This window comes from Megascapheus bottae, chromosome 15, assembly GCF_031878675.1.
Source record: "Megascapheus bottae isolate mThoBot1 chromosome 15, mThoBot2.hap1, whole genome shotgun sequence".
Taxonomy (NCBI): Eukaryota; Metazoa; Chordata; class Mammalia; order Rodentia; family Geomyidae; genus Megascapheus; species Megascapheus bottae.
Window position 1 is genome coordinate 46,237,273 of NC_143523.1, and position 21,528 is coordinate 46,258,800.

Genomic DNA, 21,528 nt, shown 5'->3' on the forward strand with positions numbered 1-21,528 from the left:
GGTAGTGCTCTGCCACTTTGAGCCATCACACCATTTCTAGTTCTAATTCTTTTTTTTTTTTCCAGTCCAAGGGACTGAACTCAGGGCCTAAGTACTATCCTTGGGCTAGTGCTCTACCAATTGAGCCACAGCACCACTTTTGGCTTTTTTTGTGTTCTGTGGTATGGAACACATGCATGTTGGGTAAGAACTCTACCACTAGGCCACGGATAGAGCCCCCCAGTTTTAATTCTTTATGTAGCATATTTGTTTGCTTGTTACTGTTATTCATCTAAATGCCTTTAGGGAGAAAGTCCCTATAAGACCAGCACTTAATCTTGATCTTGCTCAATAAGTACTGACTAGTATAGTATTTGATGAATGAATGCATGTCTAAAAGCTTGCTTGTATCCTAGGTGAGGCAGAAGAATTGTGTTTGATGCCAGCAGGGAGGACATGGTGAGCTCTTGTCTCAACAAAAAGAAACAAATAAAAATCTTACATGTGTGAAATAGCATAGGTTAGATCTACGGTAAAATGATAAAAATAAAGAAACCCTTTACTTATAAAATATACTATGGAAGGTTACCAACAGTGTTAGGAAGGGTTATCTTTTATTTCTATGGTGTTCTTTCAATATTTTTGCTTAAAATGCCCTTTCTCTTATACAATAACAGTGATAGTTGTGTAGTTAAAAATATGTTACTTGTACCATCAATAAAAACTAAGCATTGTTATCCTGTTATTTTAGATTGGAAGATTTATTTGATTTTGAGACATTTTAGTTCACTGAAAATAAAAAAAGCACTTGTGTGGGTATGACTGGAATGTAGTTTTGCTAAAAATTCTTACTAAGTAAATTTGAGTCAATCAAATATTATTGTACTTTTCAAATTCTCCAGGGAAATAAATTGTCAGTTTCCATTTAAAGATTGTATTCTGCTTGAATATGTGATGTTAAAATGAAAAAGGACCTAAAATATACAGATAGTAATTAAATAATAGATCTCTTGAAATGTCTGTTGGGAAACAGAGTTAATACATTCACAAGTGTTTCTTTGAATAACCTTGTCTATAATTAAAACTTATTAAAATTGACCAGGTCTTTAAAATACAAAACTTTTTTTTTTCCTGTGGTCAGTTGTGGGGCTTACGCTCAGAGCTCTACCACTTTGAGTCACAGTATTGCTTCTGTTTTTCTGGTGGTTAATTGGAGATGAGTCTCACGGACTTTCCTGCTCTGGCTTGCTTTGAACCTAGACCCTCAATTTTTAGCCTCCTGAGTAGCTAGGATTACAGGCGTGAGCCACTGGTGCCTAGCACAACCCAGTTTTTATTGAGGCAAGTTAGTTTTTCTTCCATTGCCTAATAAGAACTGAAATAGATGCCAGAGAGCACCTGTAACTAACTCCACTGTGTTTCATACAAGGATGCTGAGGATTTGTTGAGGGTCAGAAAGTTACTGTCAGGTACAAGATTACAATTCTCACCTCCGTGTTTCAGGGCTCCTGTACGCAATTCAGGGAGACAATTTTTTTAAGAATCTGTGTATGTAAGTATATTTTAAGGGAATTTTGTGTGTGTGTGTGTGTGTGTGTGTGTGTGTGTGTGTGTGTGTTAGCACTAAGGCTGAGTTCAGGGCCTGAGCACTGTCTCTGAGCTTTTTTTTTTTTTTTCCTTTTACTGAAGGCTAGCACTCTACCACTTGAGCCACAGCTCTACTTCTGGCTTTTGGGTAGATAATTGAGAGATGAGAGTCTTCATGGACTTTCCTGCCTGGGGCTTTGAACTCTTTAGATCCCAGCCTCTTGAGTAGTTGGGACTATAGGCATGAGCCACCAGTGCCTGGCTACCTTTTTTTTTTTTTCTTTAAAGTTTTGATTAAGTCTGATGCAGTGTTACCAAGAATTTTTCTTTTAATTTTTAAGTATTATGATGTGGCCTTATGTTCACCAAATACTTGACTAATGCAGAGCCATATGTTTACTCATGGTATGAAATATAATGCATTTGTTAAAAATAGTTTTCTAGTTGAGTTGTTTGGTACTAACATTAGGGTTTAAAAATATTTATTTTTATAGTGTTAGGGATTCGACCCAGGGCTTTACACAGCCTCAGCCAGTGTTGTATAACCCCTTGCTCAATATATATCTTGAGTCTTTTTTCAAAGGAAAATTCTTAATTCTAAAAATTAAAGTATAGGAAGCTACTGGTGGCTCATGCTTATAATCCTAACTACTCAGAAGTTGAGATCTAAGATTAAGGCACAAGCCATGAAACAAGCAAGCCTAGTGAGAGAAATCCTGAGTTCAAGCCTCGGAACTGGCATAAATAAATAAAGGAAATAATTATTTCACTAATGTATGTTGAGTGTGAACAAAAGCATACTTCATTTTGGCACCAAGTTTATATAAATGTTAGCATTATAATTCTTAGAGATGTGATTTAAACTAGTTGATCTGTGTCCATTATACAGACACTTTACTGCAGCTAATTAAATTTTCATTTTTCACCATGCTCTGAAAAGTAAGTTAAAAGCTAGTTAAATGTAGGGACAGACAAGTTATGAACTAGCTCACAGTCACACAGCCAGCAGGAAGTGAAGCAGGAATTCCAAGTCAGGCCTCTCTTCCCACCTTTACCACCTTGCCACTCAGGCACACAAATGAGAAGAAAGTAGTGAAACCTGGGAACATAAGGAAATTCACAATTTTGGCCACTAAGAACTATTGAGTCAGGGCTAGGAGTGTGGCCTAGTGGTAGATGGCTTGCTTATCATTCATGAAGCCATGGGTTCAATTCTTCAGTACCACATACACAGAAAAAGCCAGAAGTGGTGCTGTGGCTAGAGTGCTAGCTTTGAGAAACAGCAAGGACAGTGCCTACGCCCTGAGTGCCTAGCCCCAGGACTGGCAAAAAAACAAAAACAAAAACTCCCAAAAGCAAACTACTGAGTCAAAACTGAACTTTAAACAAAGATTCCCAGAACACATGTATGTGCATATTAAAGCCTAAAAAGCTCTGCTTTATACCATCCTGTGCTCCTTTACTAAAAATTACATCGATGTTCTAAATCCATAACATTGGTTTGATTTTGACCCATCTGGATTATCAACGTTTTCACTAGGAGAGGGAAACTTGAATTACTCAGTGTTTCTACCACACTAAATTGCTATCCAGCTGTTTCCTTGTTTTGGATCCATTTTATCCCAGAGGAACAGTTGACTAATGCTTCTGGTGGTCACTTAGTCAGAATCTCAGTATACCAAGTACAGCTCAGTGTTTTTAACAGCCTTCTACTCATGGGTTAGGTACTTCAGATATATAGTCCATGGTTTCATTCCAGTTAGGTACTTCCCAAACTAAAGGGAACAAGAAGGGGCCAGGGGTGTGGTTCAGCATTTACCTAGCATGCAAGTTTAATACCTAACACCCAGACAACAACAAAACCTTCCTTCCAAAAAAGAGGAGGCTTAAAATAACATTTCATAGGGACACTTGAAATCTTGGAATATTTAGTGTTTTGAACATGGAATAGAAGACTTATATAAGCTGGCTTTCTTACTAATTGCAGATTTGATTATGATGGTTTGGCTGTGATTTTTGTCACAGGGGCAATGATACAGTCCAGTGTATAGGAATGCAATGCAATATTCACATAATAAAAATTTCTAGCAGCTACATTAAGAAAGTAACATGAAATTAAAGTTAATCTTAATGTTTAAATCTAACCTAGTATATTTAAATTTTCACTTCAACAGATACTCAATGTAATTTTTTTGGTCAGTCTTGGGCTTGAGCTCAGGGCCTGAGCACTGTCCTTGGACTTTTTCAAGAATAGCTACCACTTAAGCCTCAGCACCACTTCTGTGTAATAATGAGCAATCGAACTTGGGTCTTTGTGCATGCTAGGAAAGCACTCTACCACTAGGCCAAACTCCCGGGCCCCTCAATGTAAAAATTTTACTGAGACCTATATTTTTTGAATAGGTTCTGAAAAATCTATCAAGTACTTTACAAGTACATTGTCCTAATTTAGATACTAAATTATCAATGGTTAAAAGTTTAGTGAAATGAATATGATGTAAAAAACAACATTAATAAATTCTTTAAAAAAAAAGTTTAGTGAAATGTAGAGTTGGGGACTTGGCTTAAGCAGTAAAATCCTTTTCTAGCAAGCCAAGTAGCTTAGTTTAACCCCAATACAGCTGTCCCCATACAAAAAAAATGTAGCTGGGATGTGATTCAGTAGTAGAGTGGGTGTTCAGCCTGTGGGAAGCCCTAGGTTCAATCCTCAGCATTACCAAACCAAACCAAACAAAAAACAAAAAGTGAAATTGTAGCCCAATTAAAACATTGTGTTTAATGGCTTGCAGGAGAGGAAAAGGGAGCTATCCCTTCCCTCTCTAAGCTCAGGGTCAAGGCCAATACTTGTTAACAAGAGAAAATATAATACATTTATTTGATCATAGTTTTAGTTAACATGGAATTCTTCAGAATGAAGACCAAAGATTCAGGGTAAGCTATTTTCATGTCTATGTTCAGTTCATCTGTTTAAATAAGCTATAAAGCAATGTGATAGGACAAAAAGTGTGTGATCCAATGCTAACAGACGGAGGAAATTCAGGAAGATGTGTTTGTTTGGATTCTTGTCCTTTCCCTGCCTTCCTCTCTTCCTCCCTTCCTCCCTCCCTCTCCTTCCTTCCTCCCTTGTTTGGGTTAAGACCCTTTCTGAAAGGGGAGTCTTAATGATGTCCAAATCGAAGTAGGTTAGAGAACTTTATGATCAGTTGCAAAACAGCTGCAAGGCAAGGAAGAGAATAGTACTTTGCTTCGGTTTTAACATTCAATAAAAAAGAAACAAGTTCAATTCTGTTGGTCCATCAGCCACTGCCACTTCAAAATGTTATTGTATAGGTTTTTGATGAATTTGGGATATATGCAATTGATCACCATCTATATAGTGGATAAAAGAGTGGCCCTTAAGGTTGTCTGCTCATAAGAATACTATTGTACAGAGAATAAAGGAAGGATAAAGAAAAGTTATTTGGGACATAATGCATTTTACTTATTTCTTTTCCAGTTTTTCCACACTTTTAAAGTTAATCTCTCTCCCTTCTGGAGCCTCCCCCCTTTCCTTCTTGCCAGTCCTGGGCCTTGAACTCAGGGCCTAAACACTGTCCTTGGGCTTTCTCAAGGCTAGAACTCTACCACTTGAGCCACTGCACCATTTCCGGCTTTTTTCTATGTATATGGTACCGAGGCCAACCTCTCAGCCCCAAAGTCCATTTTTATTTAGTGGTTCATTACTGTTTTCTTAGTCCTGTAGCCCACTGAACTGACATATTTAAAGTTTAAGGGTACTTCCCAACCTTTCCTGCACTCTTCAACCCCGGTTTCTGACTTTGCATATGTGTGTATCTGTGCCAGCCCTTGGGCTTGAAACTCTGGGTCTGGGCATATCCTTGAGCTGCGTTTGCTCTATTACTTGAGCCACAACTGTACTTCTGGCTGTTTTGGCGACCCTCCAATCTCAACCTTCTGAGTAGCTCCGATTACGGGCGTGAGCCACAAGGCTTGGCCTGGCTAGCTTGCATCTTTTGAGGGAGTGATTTTGACAAGTGTGCAAACAGGACAGTGGAGCGGGGCTGACTTGGAGTATGTGTTCCTTGAACACATGGCAACACCCTAAAACTCCAATGACCGGGCCTCACCTACCTAGATTGACGCCCAGAGCGAGGCGCGGACCCCGGGTGGCGCCGGGTTCAACGACCTGCCACAGGTGTTCCGCAAGTTCCAGCCCAGCTGGGACCCTCCGCCCCGCGGCGACTCCCGGAGGCGCTCGAAAGCCGCCCGCCCCGCGTCCGCGGCCACGGCGGGACTCCCGGCGGCGCACGTTTCCTCGGGGCGGCGGTTTTTCCTCAGCAGATGGGTTTTTTAATTGCAGCTCGTTAAACCCCGTCCGCGATTTGCCCTGACAGCGTCCCTCCCGAGTGCAGTTAAAGAGACCCGGGTTTGGTCTGTGGCAGAACGTGGCCACGTGACTGCGAAACCCGTTGCCAGCGGCGCGGCCATTTTTGAGGCGGGCACCCACACCTCGTGCCCCGGGGAGCCTGGGTTTGGGGGTCGGAGGGGGGGGTTGGGGGGTCATACGGTCACCGGGATTCAAGATGGCCACCGCCCCCGCTGGCCCCTCTGTTAGCCCGCTTGCTACTCCCGGGCAGCACGAGCTGCGCCCAAACCACACGCCCGGGGCCCAGGGAGCCGGAGGAAAGCGCGGGCCGAAGTCGGGCCGTCGGCCGGGGGCGGGGCGTCCGCCCGCCCTCCGGCCGCAGCCAATCATCGCGCGGGGTCGGATCGCGGGGGGGGGGGCGCCCGCGCGCGCGGGGTGTGTGAGGACGCGCTCTGGGCCGCCGGCAGCCTGTGCAGAGCTGCAGTTGCTGTGGTACCTGCGGCTGCCGGAGCGGACGCGGAGCATCGGTGGCCGGAAGGTGAAGCCATGACGTCCGTCAGGTAAGGAGCCGGCGCCCGCACACCCTGTACTCCCACCTAAGTGTGAGCCTCCGGAACTCCTCAAGGACTGTCGTCCCTTGGGTGGTCGGGAACCCCCTTTTGCCACTTGTCCCTCTCATGTTGGGGGTCCTCACTACACTTTTTTTTTTTTAATTAGGGCATTTCTGAATTCCTCAGAAGTTTTTGGGTCGGTGGCACATGGCGCTGCCCTCATAGTGGCTGCTTGGTTGAGGTGACCCTCCCTCAGGCTTGTAGGGTTTGAAGCCTCGAGAGAGAGAGAGTGTGTGTGTGTGTGTGTGTGTGTGTGGAGGGGGGATTCTTACGAAAAACGCATCCACCTCCTGTTTTCCCCATCCCACCCCGGCAGGGGGGTGGAGGTGACCCTGGTTCCCGGGGCCGTGGCACGCACCATGTGTGTCCATGCTTGCATGCCTTCTGACGGAACTTCATGAAGTTGTTTCCTCCCTTGATGAGCACGTTGATTGAGAAATTGTGTGTCCCTGAAATGTTTGTCTGAAACCGGCCTTAGTATTCTGGTTCTCGAAGGTACCATCTATTTACCTACTTGTAAATGAGAATTAGAAGTGAGATGAAATAGGTAAGGTAGCAGGCATCTAATGAAAGCAATAAAACAAAATCCTTTCCCAGTCCTACATCCAGGATTTTGAAGGTTATTTATTATTTATTGGCTCATGGTATTAAGGTAATGGGTTTGCCTAGTTTCTGCATGTAGCCGCCATCGGATGTTTACATTAAGCAAATTTATGTTTGTAAAGTGATGGATTGCTATGTTTACAAATATAGCAATTAGACATTAAATTAGACCTTATTCTTCATTTTGCCTAAGAAAGGGAGGCCCTAGCACAAATATGAAGAGAAATAAAGTTGGTGCCCTGAATTTCCAGAAGGACTAAGTTCTGGTAATTTAACAGCTTCCTAGGGTCAATTTTGACACATTTAAGAGATAGCTTCATAAACAACCCTCCAGTTAAGATTCAAGGGCGCTGAGCATGCACAATTTCTTTTAAATTGCATAATTCTGTACTAAGATAAACAAAGAGTACTTGTCTCATTTATGCAGAAGGAGAAACTCAGGTGCTGAAATATGGGGACCCACATGGGAAAGTTTCACAGTAAATCACAATGAGTGAAAATATAAATCTAGCTTTTAAAGCTAATGGTATTTTAGGATGTGTGAAGATGATGGTGTTATATCAAAAAATAATGCCTCTTCTTTTTTTTTTTTTCCCATTCCTGCTTCCATTCCTCACAGACTGCAGCTAATTAAGTGTGTTGGTCAAGTGCTTTTTTTTTTCTTTCTTTTTTGGGGGGGGGTTGATAGTGCAGGGGGCGTGAACTCAAGGCCCAACTCCAGGCACTGTACTCCTTCCAGTTTCTTTTGCATTGGTTATTTTTGAGGTAGGATCTTGATTAATATCCAGATCAGCATGGTCTCCTCCTTGTGTTTCTACATGTTGCCAAAGATGACAAGTGCCATTGTGCCCAGACACTGTGCTTTCTCCTTATCAAAGATTACAGGCACATGTGACCACACCCAGAAATTGGTTGAGATGGAGTTTTTCAGTGTTGAGCCATAAACTCCCCAAGTAACTAATATTACAAGTTTGAGCCACTACACCTAGCTTAGTAACGGTTTTCTATCTTAAGAATCTGTTCTTCTGTGGATTCAAATTTGTATGTCCTTTTGGGATTGAACCCAGGGCCCTGTGTATGCTTTGTGTTCACTTCATTTCTGGTTACTTCCAAATCTAAACCTTCTACTATTAAACATGTGGAACAGAACTTGTCTTTTAGTGTGGGGGTTGAGTGGTTGTTGACTTAAAAGTTGATGCAAGCTCTGGCCATATTTGCAAAGATAACATGACTGATAATGAAGTGAATTCATTTTTGTCTCCAGCATTACTGTTTTACAGTCTTGAGCTAAGTGGTGTGGCTCAAAAAAAAAAGCAAAAAAGAAAGAAAAAAACCTTTCAAGTGTTATCAAAAGCAGAAGCTCCATTTTTTTTTCTCCTGAGGAAGTAGAATCAAGAAAACTTGACTGCTTCATGCAAAATAAGTGGCAAAATTAGGAATTTGAGCTGGGTGTTGGTGGCTCACACCAGTAATTCTAGCTACTCAGGAGGCTGAAATCTGAGGATTTTAGTTCAAAGCCAGCTCTGGCAGGAAAGTCCATGAGACTCTTTTTCTCTAATTAACCATGAAAAAGCTGCAAGTAGAGCTGTGGCTCAAATGGTTGGACAAAAAAACTTAGGATCTTAGTTCAAGCCCCAAGACTGACACACACACACACACACGTATTCGGAATTCCAAATTTCCATGATGTAGTAGTGTGAGATGCTTCTATAGGAATAGTGCACACTTAAAAGTCCCTGGAAAAGCTGCTTATGTGGGCAAAGGTTATAGAATATATCTGTAGTAACTCTTTTTTTCTTTTTGCCAGTTGTGGGGCTTTAACAGAGGGCCTGGGCACTTCTTGAGCTTCCTTTTTAAAATTTTTTTATTTTTATTTTTGCCAGTCCTGGGCTTGAGCTCAGGCCCTGAGCACTGTCCTTGGATTTTCTCAAGGCTAGAGCTCTACCACTTGAGCCTCAGCACTACTTCCGGCTTTTTTCTATGTATGTGCTATCTAGAAATCGAACCTGTCTTTGTGCATGCTAGGCAAGCACTCTACCACTAGGCCAAACTCCCAGCCCCGTCTTTGAGCTTTCTAAGGGCTCTACCACTTGAGCCACAGTACTACTTCAAGCTTTTTCTATGTATGTGGTACCAAGGAATTGAACTCAGGCCTTCGTGTATGCTAGGCAAGCCCTCTACTAGTAGGCACTTCTGGTGTTCTTGTTTTCATCTTTATGGGCCCACAAGGGACGAGATAACTTAAATCTACAGACAGATCAACAGAAAGACGAAGCAAAGCTATGTGGTGGTGGCTCTGTTAGTTCCCAGTAAGGACTGCAGTTAATGCAGTGATTTTATATCTGTTTTTTTTTTTTTTTTCCCTGTTAGGCCTGTTCCTTTTCATGCTTAGTCTGATAGGTATTATATCTTTCACTGTTGAAAAGAGTGATCACAAGTTGTCAAAATCTGACTTAATGTCCAGTGTTCTTGCTTTTACCTCACACTTAAAATAATTGTTGCTAAATATAGTACAACATCACTGCTTGCAATGACTATGAAAGAATATAAGAGTAGAAATCAGACCAAGGTCACCAAAAGTGGTATCTAATTGGGCATCTTTCCAGTTATTTTCTGCTCTGGAAATATGTTTGTTTAGCGAGATAGCACAATATTGGTAATCTTAATATGTATCCTACAGGGTTATTGGTACAAGTAATTTTTTTTTTCTTTTTGAGAAGGGTTCTGGCTATATAGTTAGTACAAGTTACTCTGTAACTTGCTATGTGGATCAGACTATACTTAATTCCAGAGACGAATGTGATTTGTTCAGATTCATGTAGTTACCTCTCTCAAACTAGAATGTAGATACCTCACTCAGTGCCCTTCTAATATAGCATTCAACTATTAGATCTTCCTAAGTAATGACTTCAAACAAAAGCTTTTTTATAATTTAGATTTTTTATTGTAATGAATAGAAGGGTTACATTATATTCACCAGATAGAAGGTGCATTACTTCACAAACTTTTTTTTTTAAACTTAAGGTCTTTGAATGTTTTAGCTGGAGATAAGTCTATCATCATTTGTTTTCTAGTCTACTACATCATTACTAATGAAGAATCTAAATTTAAAGCTTCTAAAACTAATTATCTGTGGAAAAAAACTTTGATCCTTCCTTTTGCTATCAGATTCCAGCTGGTCTTTTATTTGAGAAATGATAGAAAGCTTTTGATAAATTGGTGCTTTTATTTTTATATTATTATTATTATTGCCAGTCCTAGGGCTTGAACTCAGGGCCTGGGCACTGTCCTTTGTCTTTCTCAAGGCTCGAGCTCTACTACTTGAGCCACAGTGCCACTTCTGGCCTTTTCTGTGGATATAGTTCCGAAGAATCGAACCCTGGTCTTTATACATGCTAGTCAAGCACTCTACCAATAGGCCAAACTCCCAACCCTGGTGCTTTTATTTTTAATTGGCCAAATAGGAAAGTTGAAGTCTAAGTTAAATTCACAAAACAATAGTAAATGTAGGCTATTAGGGTTTGAAGAACATTTCAGAGTAACTTTCTTTTTACATACTGGACCTTATATCTAAATGGGAGTGATACTTCTTTTTAAATAGCCTAGCATAGAATTTATACTCCATATTTGTGGATTTTTCAGTATAAAAGACACTATTTGAATCTATCTTTCTGTGTTATCTATCATCTACTATCTGTAGGTACTAGGGTTTGAACTCAGAGCTTTGCCTATTGCTTGACTTGCTCACTCAGCACTGTGCCACTTGAACTAGGCCTCCAGCCTTGATTTTTTTACTGATTACTTTTAAACATGAAATCTCTCTCTCTCTTTTTTTTTCTGCCCTGGATGGCTTTGAACCTTAGTACTATGGCTGGCTTTGAACTCTAAACCTTTTGAGTACTGGCTAGGATTACGGGCTTGGGCCATTGCTTTCTGGCTGAGAACACTGTTTAAAAATATACCTTATTGCCTTATTTTTCTAACATCAATGTCTAGTCTTGTTTGGGAGTGTTATTTACAACTTGGGTTTATGCCAGAGACTATTGGGCAAATGAATTGGGAAGACAAGCAGAATGCTTGCCGTAGAGTTAAAAGAACCCTATTATTTTGCCCATTCAGACAGTTTAGGTTGGTCTAAGACTATTTTGGGACTCTGGATATGACTATGTCTTACATGATGATTCTGGAACCACTTGTGTGGGTTAGGCCTATACTGGAAAATTAATGTGGACAGTGGGTGGGATCCTGGGGTATTTTTCTCCCAACACTGAAGACTTTTTTGAGGTGCATCCAATAGAATCTGCCAAGACACTCAGATGGAAAACATTCATATAAAGACTAAAATCAAGCTAAGATTAAAATTGTCTTACTTGTTGGCTAGTTTTGTTAGGGAATTTAAACAGAATTTTCAAGCCATTTCAGGACTTGTTTTTTTTCCTTTTTTTTTGGCCTGGTGGTACAGTGCCTGCCTAGCATGCATGAAGATTCCTTGGTACCACATTTATAGAAAAGCCAGAAGTGGTGCTGTAGCTTAAGTGGTAGAGCACTAACCTTGAGGAAAGACAAAGGACAGTGCTCAGTCCCCAGGACTGACCAAAAAAAAAAAGAGAGCGAGAGAGAATTGTAAATTCAGACTTCTGCGCAAACTTTTATGAAATTTCTTAGAGAGACCAATAAGCTTTTAAGATGAGGTGAAATTGTTTCATTTATGAAAGATTGAAGGACTTGAAATAAAGACTTAATTGGCTCATTGGGAAAAAAAGATTGAAGGACTAAAACAGCAATCATTTCTATGTGCAGTGTGTCAGCTGTTAATGCTTATATTTATAAATGGGTCATCTTTGTTCAGGGGGAAAAACATACAGGGTTTTCAGAAGATTCCAAATCTTTCCAGCCACAGTATTGCTACATTAAACAGAACTGTCAAAGATAAAACTGGAACCCAAATGACCATCTAGACTGAATGTTAACCCTCTCTTGTTAGCAGTCATGTCTCTTTGCCTCTTCATGTCTCCCTGGTTTTAAATTGCTGTTTATGAAATACTGTAGTAACATTTAAGTGTGGGTTTTATTTTTTAAATAGTAAAGTTAGCTTTTAAATGGGATAACCAAATGTCCCAATTTTCTCAGAGCATTCTTGGATTGTGCTTATTGTCCATATATAATTATAATAGCTTTTCATTTATTCTTTAAAGTGTCTCATTTGGATAAGTTATCTGATTATCTACTTAAACAGAATAATCATGTTGATATAATAGGTTGTAGTTATTAAACTGATATTTGAAATAAGCCCATTTGGTAATAGAATATTAGCCTAATTTGGCCACATTTGGAAATTTCTCATTGGTCAGACTTATTTTTATTAGGAGATTTCTGAGTGTCCAAATTGAACAAGAAAACACATGATATCTGGAATCATTTTTTTGCTGCCTGACTTTTTCTTTTTGGTGGTAGTATTAAGGCTTAATCTGTACCTCTCATTTTGGCTTGGCTTTTTCCACTCATGTCTGGTGCTGTATAACTTGAGCCACACCTCCAGTTTTCTTTCTGACTTTCAGTGAACCCTTTATTTCCTCTTGTTAATCAGAGATACTAGCAGTATTTAAAAGATTATGCATATAAAAAGCACACTATAAGCTGAAAATTGCAATGTGTTAGTCATTATGTGTCACATATGCTCCTGAAAAATGAGTTTAAAATGAATAATTTTATATAGTATAGGGGAAATTGTTATTTTAACAACTTACAACTTTTTAGAATTGTTTTGTTTTAAAGGACAGCAAAGAAATAGTGGTAGTTAGAAATATATATTAGATTGAAGATTTGGGGGCATTGATTGAAATTTTAACATATTTTATGTTAAAACAAATGACCCAGTAGGACATAAACAAAGAGGTAAGTAACACTGGTTAGAGAGAAATGAGTTATTCTTGAATATACTTGAAAGAGATAGGATTTAGAATACTGGTGAATTGGCCTCACATAGTAAATAGATACACACACTACTTTTTTAATCCCAAGGATATAATTTACATAGTAAAATAGATCTTAAGCTCTGTGGCTTTTAAAAACAGTTTTTGTTTTTGTGGTACTAGAAATTGAAGCCATAGTCTCACATACATTGGGCCAAGTGTCACTGAGCTATTCTTTCCCCATTTCCTGACTTCTGTTACCATTGATTAGTTTTTGTGCCAGCCCTGGCACAAAAGTCTGTGAGACTCCAATTAACCACCAGAAAACAGAAAGTGGTGCTGTGGCTCAAGGGGTACAGCTAAAGAACAGCTCCCAGGCCCAGAGTTCAAGCCCTATAACTGGGAAAAAGAAAAAAAAAAACCCATAGAACATTAAGAAAATTTTATGAACAAATTCATACCACCACCAAATGGAAATTAGTTCCTTAAAAATTCACAACACTAACAAAGGAAGAAAATAAGAACTCTGAATAATTATATATCAATTTTAAAAAAGGAACTAATGCCAGACATCAGTGGCTCAGGCCTATAATCCAAGCTATTCAGAAGGGTGAGGTCTGAAGATTACAGATCAAAGCAGTGGAGCAGAAAAGTCCTACTTTTATCTCCAATTAACCAGCAAGAAGGTCAAACTAGAGCTCAACTAGAAAACCAGACTTGAGTAAAAAACCCAAATGAGAACACAAGGTTCCTAAGTTCAAGTCTGAGTACTGGCATGAAAAAAAAATTCTCAAAACACAAAATAACAATCATAATGTAAAACTTTTCACCCTTCTCCCATTAATATTCCAAATCCAGATGGTTTTACTGATGAGTTTTATCACATATTTAAAGTTACAAAAACAATCTTACAAAGCTACAATAACTGAAACAATGTGTTATTTTTGTATACATAAGGCAGTTAACAGGAGAGAATAGTAAATCCAGAAAAAAGACCTATACCTGGGTATTCAATTGAAAACTGTTTTGAGCTGAACGCTAATGGCTCACACCTATAATCCTAGCTATTCAGAAGGCTGAGATGTGAAGGATAGCAGCATAGGTTTTAATGCCCAGAACATCCACCTCCAAAATAACTAGCAACAAGCCAGGCTGGAAAGTGAGGCTGAAGCCGCAGAGCAGCAGAGCACCAGCTAAGCAAGCAAGCTACGCAAGTGCAAGCCCCAGAATTCAAACTCCAGTATCAGAAAATAAAAGGAGGAGAGGTAGTATTAAAGGTTAAGATGGATCATAGACCCAAATGTGAAAGATATGATTATAAATATAGGAGGGAAAGAGTGGGTATGGGTGGTAGTGTAGGCCTTATGTCTCCAACTCTCAAAAGATTGAGTCAGGAGGATCAGGAGTTCAAGGCAACATAGGAAAACCCTGCCTCAAAAAAAAAAAAAAATCAAAACATAGATGTTCCTTGACCCTGCAATGGAGTTACTTCTGGATTAACACACTGCAAATTGAAAGTATCATAAATTGAACATGTATTTAGCATCTAACTTACATGTATTTTTATCACAGCCTAGTAACAAAACACATTATAGAATATTGGTTGTTTACCATAGTGAGCAATCATATGACTGATCTGACACTGCAGTTTACACAGCTCAGAATCAAGAGAGAATTGCAACATAATCCTAGCCCAAGAAAAGTTCAAAATCCAAAGTACAGTTTCTACCAAATGAATATTGCTTTGGCACTATCTTGAAACTGAAAAATCATTATGTAAAACTATCCCAGATCAGAGATCTCAGATATGTAAGCCTTGAACTGAATTCAACAGAAAGGATAAACAGTCAATAATCACAACATTAGTTCACACAGTAATGCAAAATAAAGTCACAATAAAGCAGAGCAGCATGGGGCTGGGAATGTGGCAGAGTGCTAGGCAGCATGACTGGAGTCTAGGTTTGATTCCTCAGTACCACATAAACATAAAAAGCTGGAAGTGGCACTGTGGCGCAAGCGATAAAGCAAAAGAAGCTCAGAGACAGTGCACAGAACCAAGTCCCAGGCCTGCCAGTAATCTTAGGTATTCAGGAGGCTGAGATACAAGGATCACAGTTCAAAATTAACTACCAAAAACCCAGCAGCACAGGTATGGTTTAAGTAGTAGACCACTAGACTTGACTGAAAGGCACAGCTCCCAGACCCTAATTTCAAGTCCCAGTCAGGGGCCTACACACAAAAGTTAAACACAATAAATCTACCATAGGACACAGCATTAGGCATTTTCCTAAATCCACACAAAGACAAATAAGAATGTTCATAGTAACTTTATTCATTGTAGCCCAAAACTGAGATCAATGGTAGTTTCCTCAGATCTCAGCCTCCTGGGTATCTAGGATTACGGGCATAAGCCATTGGCCCCAGCTGTCCTGTTGTTTTTATACAAATTGCTTTATAGGTCATTTTGTATTCCTAGCATTAGTATGTCTCATGAGACATACTAATATGTCTCATGTAGACTTTTCTGCTGGGCTGGCTTTGAACTACAATTCTCAGATCTCATTTTCCTGAGTAGCTAGGATTACAGGTGTGAACCCACTGGCTGTTGGCTGTCAAATTGTTTTATTTATTTAGTGAGTTAATTAGTTGAGGTGTGAATCACAGAGTATAAAATCACTTTTTCAAAGTGTACAGCTTAGTAGTTTTTGCTCTACTCACAAGGTTGTACAACTATTATCACTGTCTAATTTCAGAACATTTTCATTACTTCAAAATGAAACCTCATACCTGTTACCAGTCCCCTTTGGCAACCACTAATCTGTTTTCTGCCTCTTAAATTAGCCTATTCTGCAGGTTTCATGAGTAGGATCATGCAATATTTGGTCTTTTGTTCCTGGGTTTGTTTGTTGTTGTTTTTTTTTTGCCAGTCCTGGGCTTGAGCTCAGGGCCTGAGCCCTGTCCTTGGACTTTCTCAAGGCTAGAGCTCTACCACTTGAGCCTCAGCACCACTTCCGGCTTTTTTCTATGTATGTGGTACCGAGGAATCGAACCCGGGTCTTCATGCATGCTAGGCAAGCACTTTAACCACTAGGCCAAACTCCCGGCCCCTGTTCCTGGGTTTTTTGAGAATGATTTTTTTTAAAGATTTTTATGTTTGTAGTATCATGATTTCATTCCTTCTTATAGTTGGGTATCGTTTTAGTATACATATATATACACTATATTGTGTTTGTTCACTTCTCAATAGGTAGTTGGATAATTTTTAGTTTAGCAGTTATGAATAATACTACCCACATACAAGTTTTGTATTGCCATATTTATTTCTGCCAAGTGTGAAATTTATTTCTACTAAATGTGGAATTACATGGTAATTATTTGTTTACGCAAGGTTCCTGAAGGTACTAGACTACCTGGCCAGTGTGTGGAATAGGCAGAATTAGCTCCTATGGTGTCTTCCTGATTTAAGAAACCCATTTACTAGAGATGCTATCACAGATTAAACTAATGAGCCCAATGCTCAAAAAGCAATTCTTTACCTTTAAGGAACTGCCAAACTGTTTGCCTAAGTGACCTTATTTTACATTCCCCAAAGCGATGTATGCACATTCCTTTTCTTCACATTGTTGTCCATACTTGTTACTGATATCACTCTTTTCTTAGAGGCTCTATGTGCTTGCTGGGCATGCCTTAAACACTCAAACTGGCTTAGAGCTTTCCTTGGCCTTTCTCACAGAACCTTTTGCTCAGTTTAGGGTGATTGCTCCCGTCTTCTCAGGTTTTCTTGAGGATATGTTAAAGGCCTTCAGGATTCTTTGGCATTTCAGAACTTTTCAAAACCCCTATGGATGTTTATTCTCATTTTCCCTTTTCCGTTTTAGGATAGCTATTTGCTCCAACTGCTGTAGGCATCTGAGATGTTAAACAATTGAAGCTGGTGGATTATGACAGATACCCTTCAGTTAAAGATTGTAAGCACTAGGCAAACTCCAAATCAGGTCAAATAACAGGAAGCCTTGGGAGTTGGACTTTTCAGAGAACTGCCAGTGAGCTGAAATAATAGCACTTCTTAGAAAATGGGGCTTTGAAAGTGCTCCAACCCTGTTCTCACCCCTCTAGTAGCTGCTTGGCACCTGGATTACACTGTGTTTGAAGGTTATTGCTTTTCAAGACCACCATGTATATTGAGGAAGAGAAATAAGAATAGAGCAAATTAAAAATATCACAAAACTGGCTGCTTTTACTGAGATTCAGTGGGCTTTACGTAGACTTCTATTTATTTTCTTCATATTATGGAAAGATAAGTCAGCTTTTCGGCTTAAATGTTATTTACTTGTTAATCTATATTAGTGTTTACATATGCAATAGAGACAAATGTCATTTATGAGACTGTAGGTCAGTCAGTCCAGATCCTTGCCAGAGGTATTTCTCAGCCTGACCTCATTTATTTGTGAGGAAGCAGAACAATCATTGTTTATATATGTACTTTAATCTGCTTATTCACTGTCAGCCCCTCACTTTTTGATTGTGCATCTAGTGTGAATCTAGTTTTGAGCTTCTTAGATCAGACTTTTACTTTCTGCATCCACCCACCCTGTAGGAATTCTAAGGCCATGAATATGATTGATTCAGTTCATTCTGTGCGGAAGATTTCCTGGTGGCCTGGCCTCTTCATAATCATCAGATCTGGAATCAAATGAGTTTTTGTTTTTTTCTTTCTCAACATCTGACTTGAAGAGAATTTTGAAAAGTAAAACCATAAACTCAGTTATTCTTCCCCCAGAAGAAAAAATCTGTTATGAAAGATAATCTCACGGGAACCAATTGACTGTCCAGTGCTTGTCCATTTGAGATGTAAACTATCTACGTTCTATTCCCCAGTTTGGAGTACTCTCCTCTCTCTCTCTCTCTCTGAAGGTAGAAGTCTTCAAATTGTTGTAAGCTTTTGATTAATATTTTACAGTTCTAAAAAAGAAGAAAACATTGGCAAGTGCTATTGTTTCTTTTATGGAAGAGAGGATGTTTTGGAAGTTCTTATTCTGCCATTCCAAATGATGTCATCCTAATTGTTTTTTTGGCAGTGCTAGGCATTGAACTCAGGCCTTATGCATGCTAAGCACATGCTGTAGCACTGAACTATGATCTGGGTCTCTATAAACAATTTTTATATCTTTCTCTTTTTCTTTTGAAGTATTAAACTCAAATGAAGTCACAAAGAAGAAATAAAGAGTTCCTCTGCACTAATTACTTATTTTCCTCCATGAATTACCTTATATAGGCATAGGATATTATGAAAAGCTGGAAACTAATGTTGTTTAGCACTATTAGGTTGAATGAAGGTCTTAATAGAATTTCACCAGTTTTTGTATGCCCGCTTTTATGTAAGTGTTGGTGGTGTATAGTTCTGTAAGTTTGATCATGTCCAGAGTTGTATAACTATTATTACAATCAAAATACTGAGTCAAAAGTTTCTGGTTCCCTATAAAGAAACACCTTGATGTCTCCTATATGGCCATGTGTTATTGCCAGGCAATTATTGATCTATAATTTTGTTGCTTTGAGAATGTTTTATATATAGAATCATAAAATACGTATCCTATACCCTTTTGTCTAACTGATTGAGATCAGCTGATGAAGATAATGCACAAAACAACTCTTTTTTTTTTTTTTTGCCAGCCCTGGGTCTTGAACTCAGGGCCTGAGCCCTGCCCTTGGACTTTCTCAAGGCTAGAGCTCTACCACTTGAGCCATAACACCACTTCTGACTTTTTCTATGTATGTGGTACCAAGGAATCAAAACTGGGTTATGCTAGGCAAGCACTCCACCACTAGGCCAAAATCCTGGTCCAGTAAAGCAACTCTTAAAATTAATTACAAAGTCCATCATGGAACATTTAGAGCTGGGCACAGTAACATATCCCCAGCAGGCTCGCGTTTCAGGCTAGCTGTGCTTCCATAATGATATTGAAGACAGTTGGAGCTAGATAGCCAGACCCTGTCTTCAAACATCAATCAGTCAATCTTTTTGCTTTAATTTTTCAGCTAGGGTCACATGCTTTTGTATAGACTAGCCTTAGACCATAATTCTTGTCTCCTGAGTAGCTGGGATTATAGGCATACATTACTACATCCCTCTTGATATTTTTTTTTTTTAAGTTCTGGAGTTTTAACTCAGGGCCTCAAGCTTGCTTAGGTTTTATATGCATTCTTAATGCTGAGCCATGCTTCTAGCCCTGTTTTTTTTTTTTTTTTTTTTTTTGCTTGTTACGTGTGTTTGTGTGTGTGTGTGTGTGTGTGTGTGTGTGTGTATCATTCGTGGGGCTTGAACTCTGGGTCTGGGTGTTATCCTGAGCTCTTCAGTTCAAGGCTGCTGCCCTTCCTCTGGAGCCACAGCAGCACTTCCGGTTTTCTAGTGGTTAATTGGAGATAAGAGTCCCATGGACTTCAGAATCCGGGCTGGCTTTGAACCTTGGTCCTCAGATCTCAGCTTCCTGAGTAGCTAGGATTACATATGTGAGCCACTGCACTGGGCTGTTTGTTACTTTTGAGATATGATTTGGTATCTTGCTTGGCCTTTTGCCTGAGTGTGATCCACCTGTGTTAGGCTTCTTGATAGATAAGATTAATAGACATGCACTTCCTTGTCCAGATCTTCATTGAGAAGGAGGTCTCTCTAGATTTTTTTCTGCCTAAAGTGGCCTTAAACTGAGATTCCAGCATGTTTAGCTCCCAAGTAGCTAGAACTACAGATGTGAACCTGTCATGTAATAGGCATTTTAAATAAACATTGAAATTAACTTGAATTGTTATTTTTGAAAGCTCTCATCTAGTTTCCTTTCCTTTGTTTATTGTGTATTTCATCCAATTTAAAAATTATCTTTTTTTTTTTGCTAAATGTCTGTTCTATCTCTAAAGTGTATCGCATGAAATTGACAAAGGTTTAGTAAATGAGAATGTTAGGTTTATTTTTCAGGATAGATTTTATTTTTGTGCATTTTACATATCAACTGACTTCCACAAGCATTTCTAAGTTATTTGTATTTATGTTTTTTAGTGAAAATATCCTCTTTGGGATGGGAAATCCTCTTCTTGACATCTCTGCTATAGTGGACAAAGACTTCCTTGATAAGTAAGTATTGAGTTCTTCACATATATAATGTGTAACATATCTGAACAATAAAATAAAGAAACTGTGGAATGAATTTACCATTTAACACCTTCAGTAGGATGAAAACTTCAGAAATTTAAAATCTTTAGCAAGTGCACTATTATTGTTCATTAATTGGCCACAATTTTTCCTGCAACAATTTACATATTTTATTCATTCACACTTCATTACTTAAAATTTATTATTATTCAGAAGTAGGAATATATATGATGTAGTGACTTTTTGTGTGTGTGTTCTAGTCCTAGGACTTGAACTTACTGCTTGGGTGCTGTTACTGAGCTTTTTTATTCAAGCTTAGCACTCAGCTACTTAGCCACAATTCTACTTCTGGCATTTTGGGCAGTTAATTGAAGATAAGAGTCTCAAGAACTTTTCTGCCCTGGCTTTGAACTGTAATCTAATCTCAGCCACCTGAGTAGCTAAGATTATAGATGTGAGCCACCATTGCCAGCTTCTTAAATTTTGATTCATGTTAATGAGCACTGAGTTATATCTCTAATGGAACTATAACACAAATGAGTAAAAAAAGAAAGATGATTAGAAAAGACAAGACTTACTTATATGGTGTTTAGTTTACTAATCTGTTTCTTCTTTTCTTTTTTTTTTCCAGTCCTGGGACTTGAACTCAGGGCCTGGACACTGTCTTTGGACACTTTTGCTTAAGGCTGGCGCTCTACCACTTGAGCCACAGCACACTTCCAGCTTTTTTCTATGTATGTGGTACCAAGGAATTGAACCCAAGTCATTGTGCTTGCTAGGCAAGCACTCTACCACTAGGCCAAACTCCCCAGTCCCTAGTCTGTTTCTTTTCAATAATAATGCTTAGTGTTACTAATTAGTTGAGAAGGCAGTGTCTTTATTTACCTAGTTAATGGTTATATACATGCAAAAATGAGGTTGTAGAAAGTAATGATCAAGGCCCGGTGTGGTGGCTCATGCCTGTAATCCTAGCTACTCAGGAGGCAAAGAAATAAAAAAAAAAGGTCAGGAGGAAGAAAACCTTCCTTTCTTTGCACACTGAAAGTTACCACTTCTTTTTAATTGGAATAAAGTTTGCATAATATAAAATGATTCATTTTAGGCATTTGTGAGTATACAAGTCAATGACTGCCACAATGAAGCTGTCATTACTATCTGATTAAGATATTTTCGTCTCCATAAACAGAAACAAAAATACCCTGTAGGCAGTTATTCACCATTCCTTCCTTTGCTCCAGTGTCCTGGGAATCACCAGTAAGCTATCACTTTCTACCAATTTGCCTATTCTTGGTATTTCATCCACATATAAACATATTTGACCTCTTA

The 21,528-nt window shown here is 39.1% G+C and overlaps 1 protein-coding gene across 1 annotated transcript in view; it reads left to right on the forward strand.

Moving 5' to 3' along the window:
- The first annotated feature begins 6,398 nt into the window (after positions 1-6,398).
- Adk (adenosine kinase) overlaps positions 6,399-21,528 on the forward strand; it is a 328,745-nt gene continuing 313,615 nt past the window's right edge. Inside the window, exons 1-2 of the mRNA XM_090346612.1 lie at positions 6,399-6,492; positions 20,110-20,184. Coding sequence (XP_090202738.1) covers positions 6,479-6,492; positions 20,110-20,184 — 89 coding nt within the window. The 5' untranslated portion in view covers positions 6,399-6,478. The remainder of the gene's footprint in view (positions 6,493-20,109; positions 20,185-21,528) is intronic.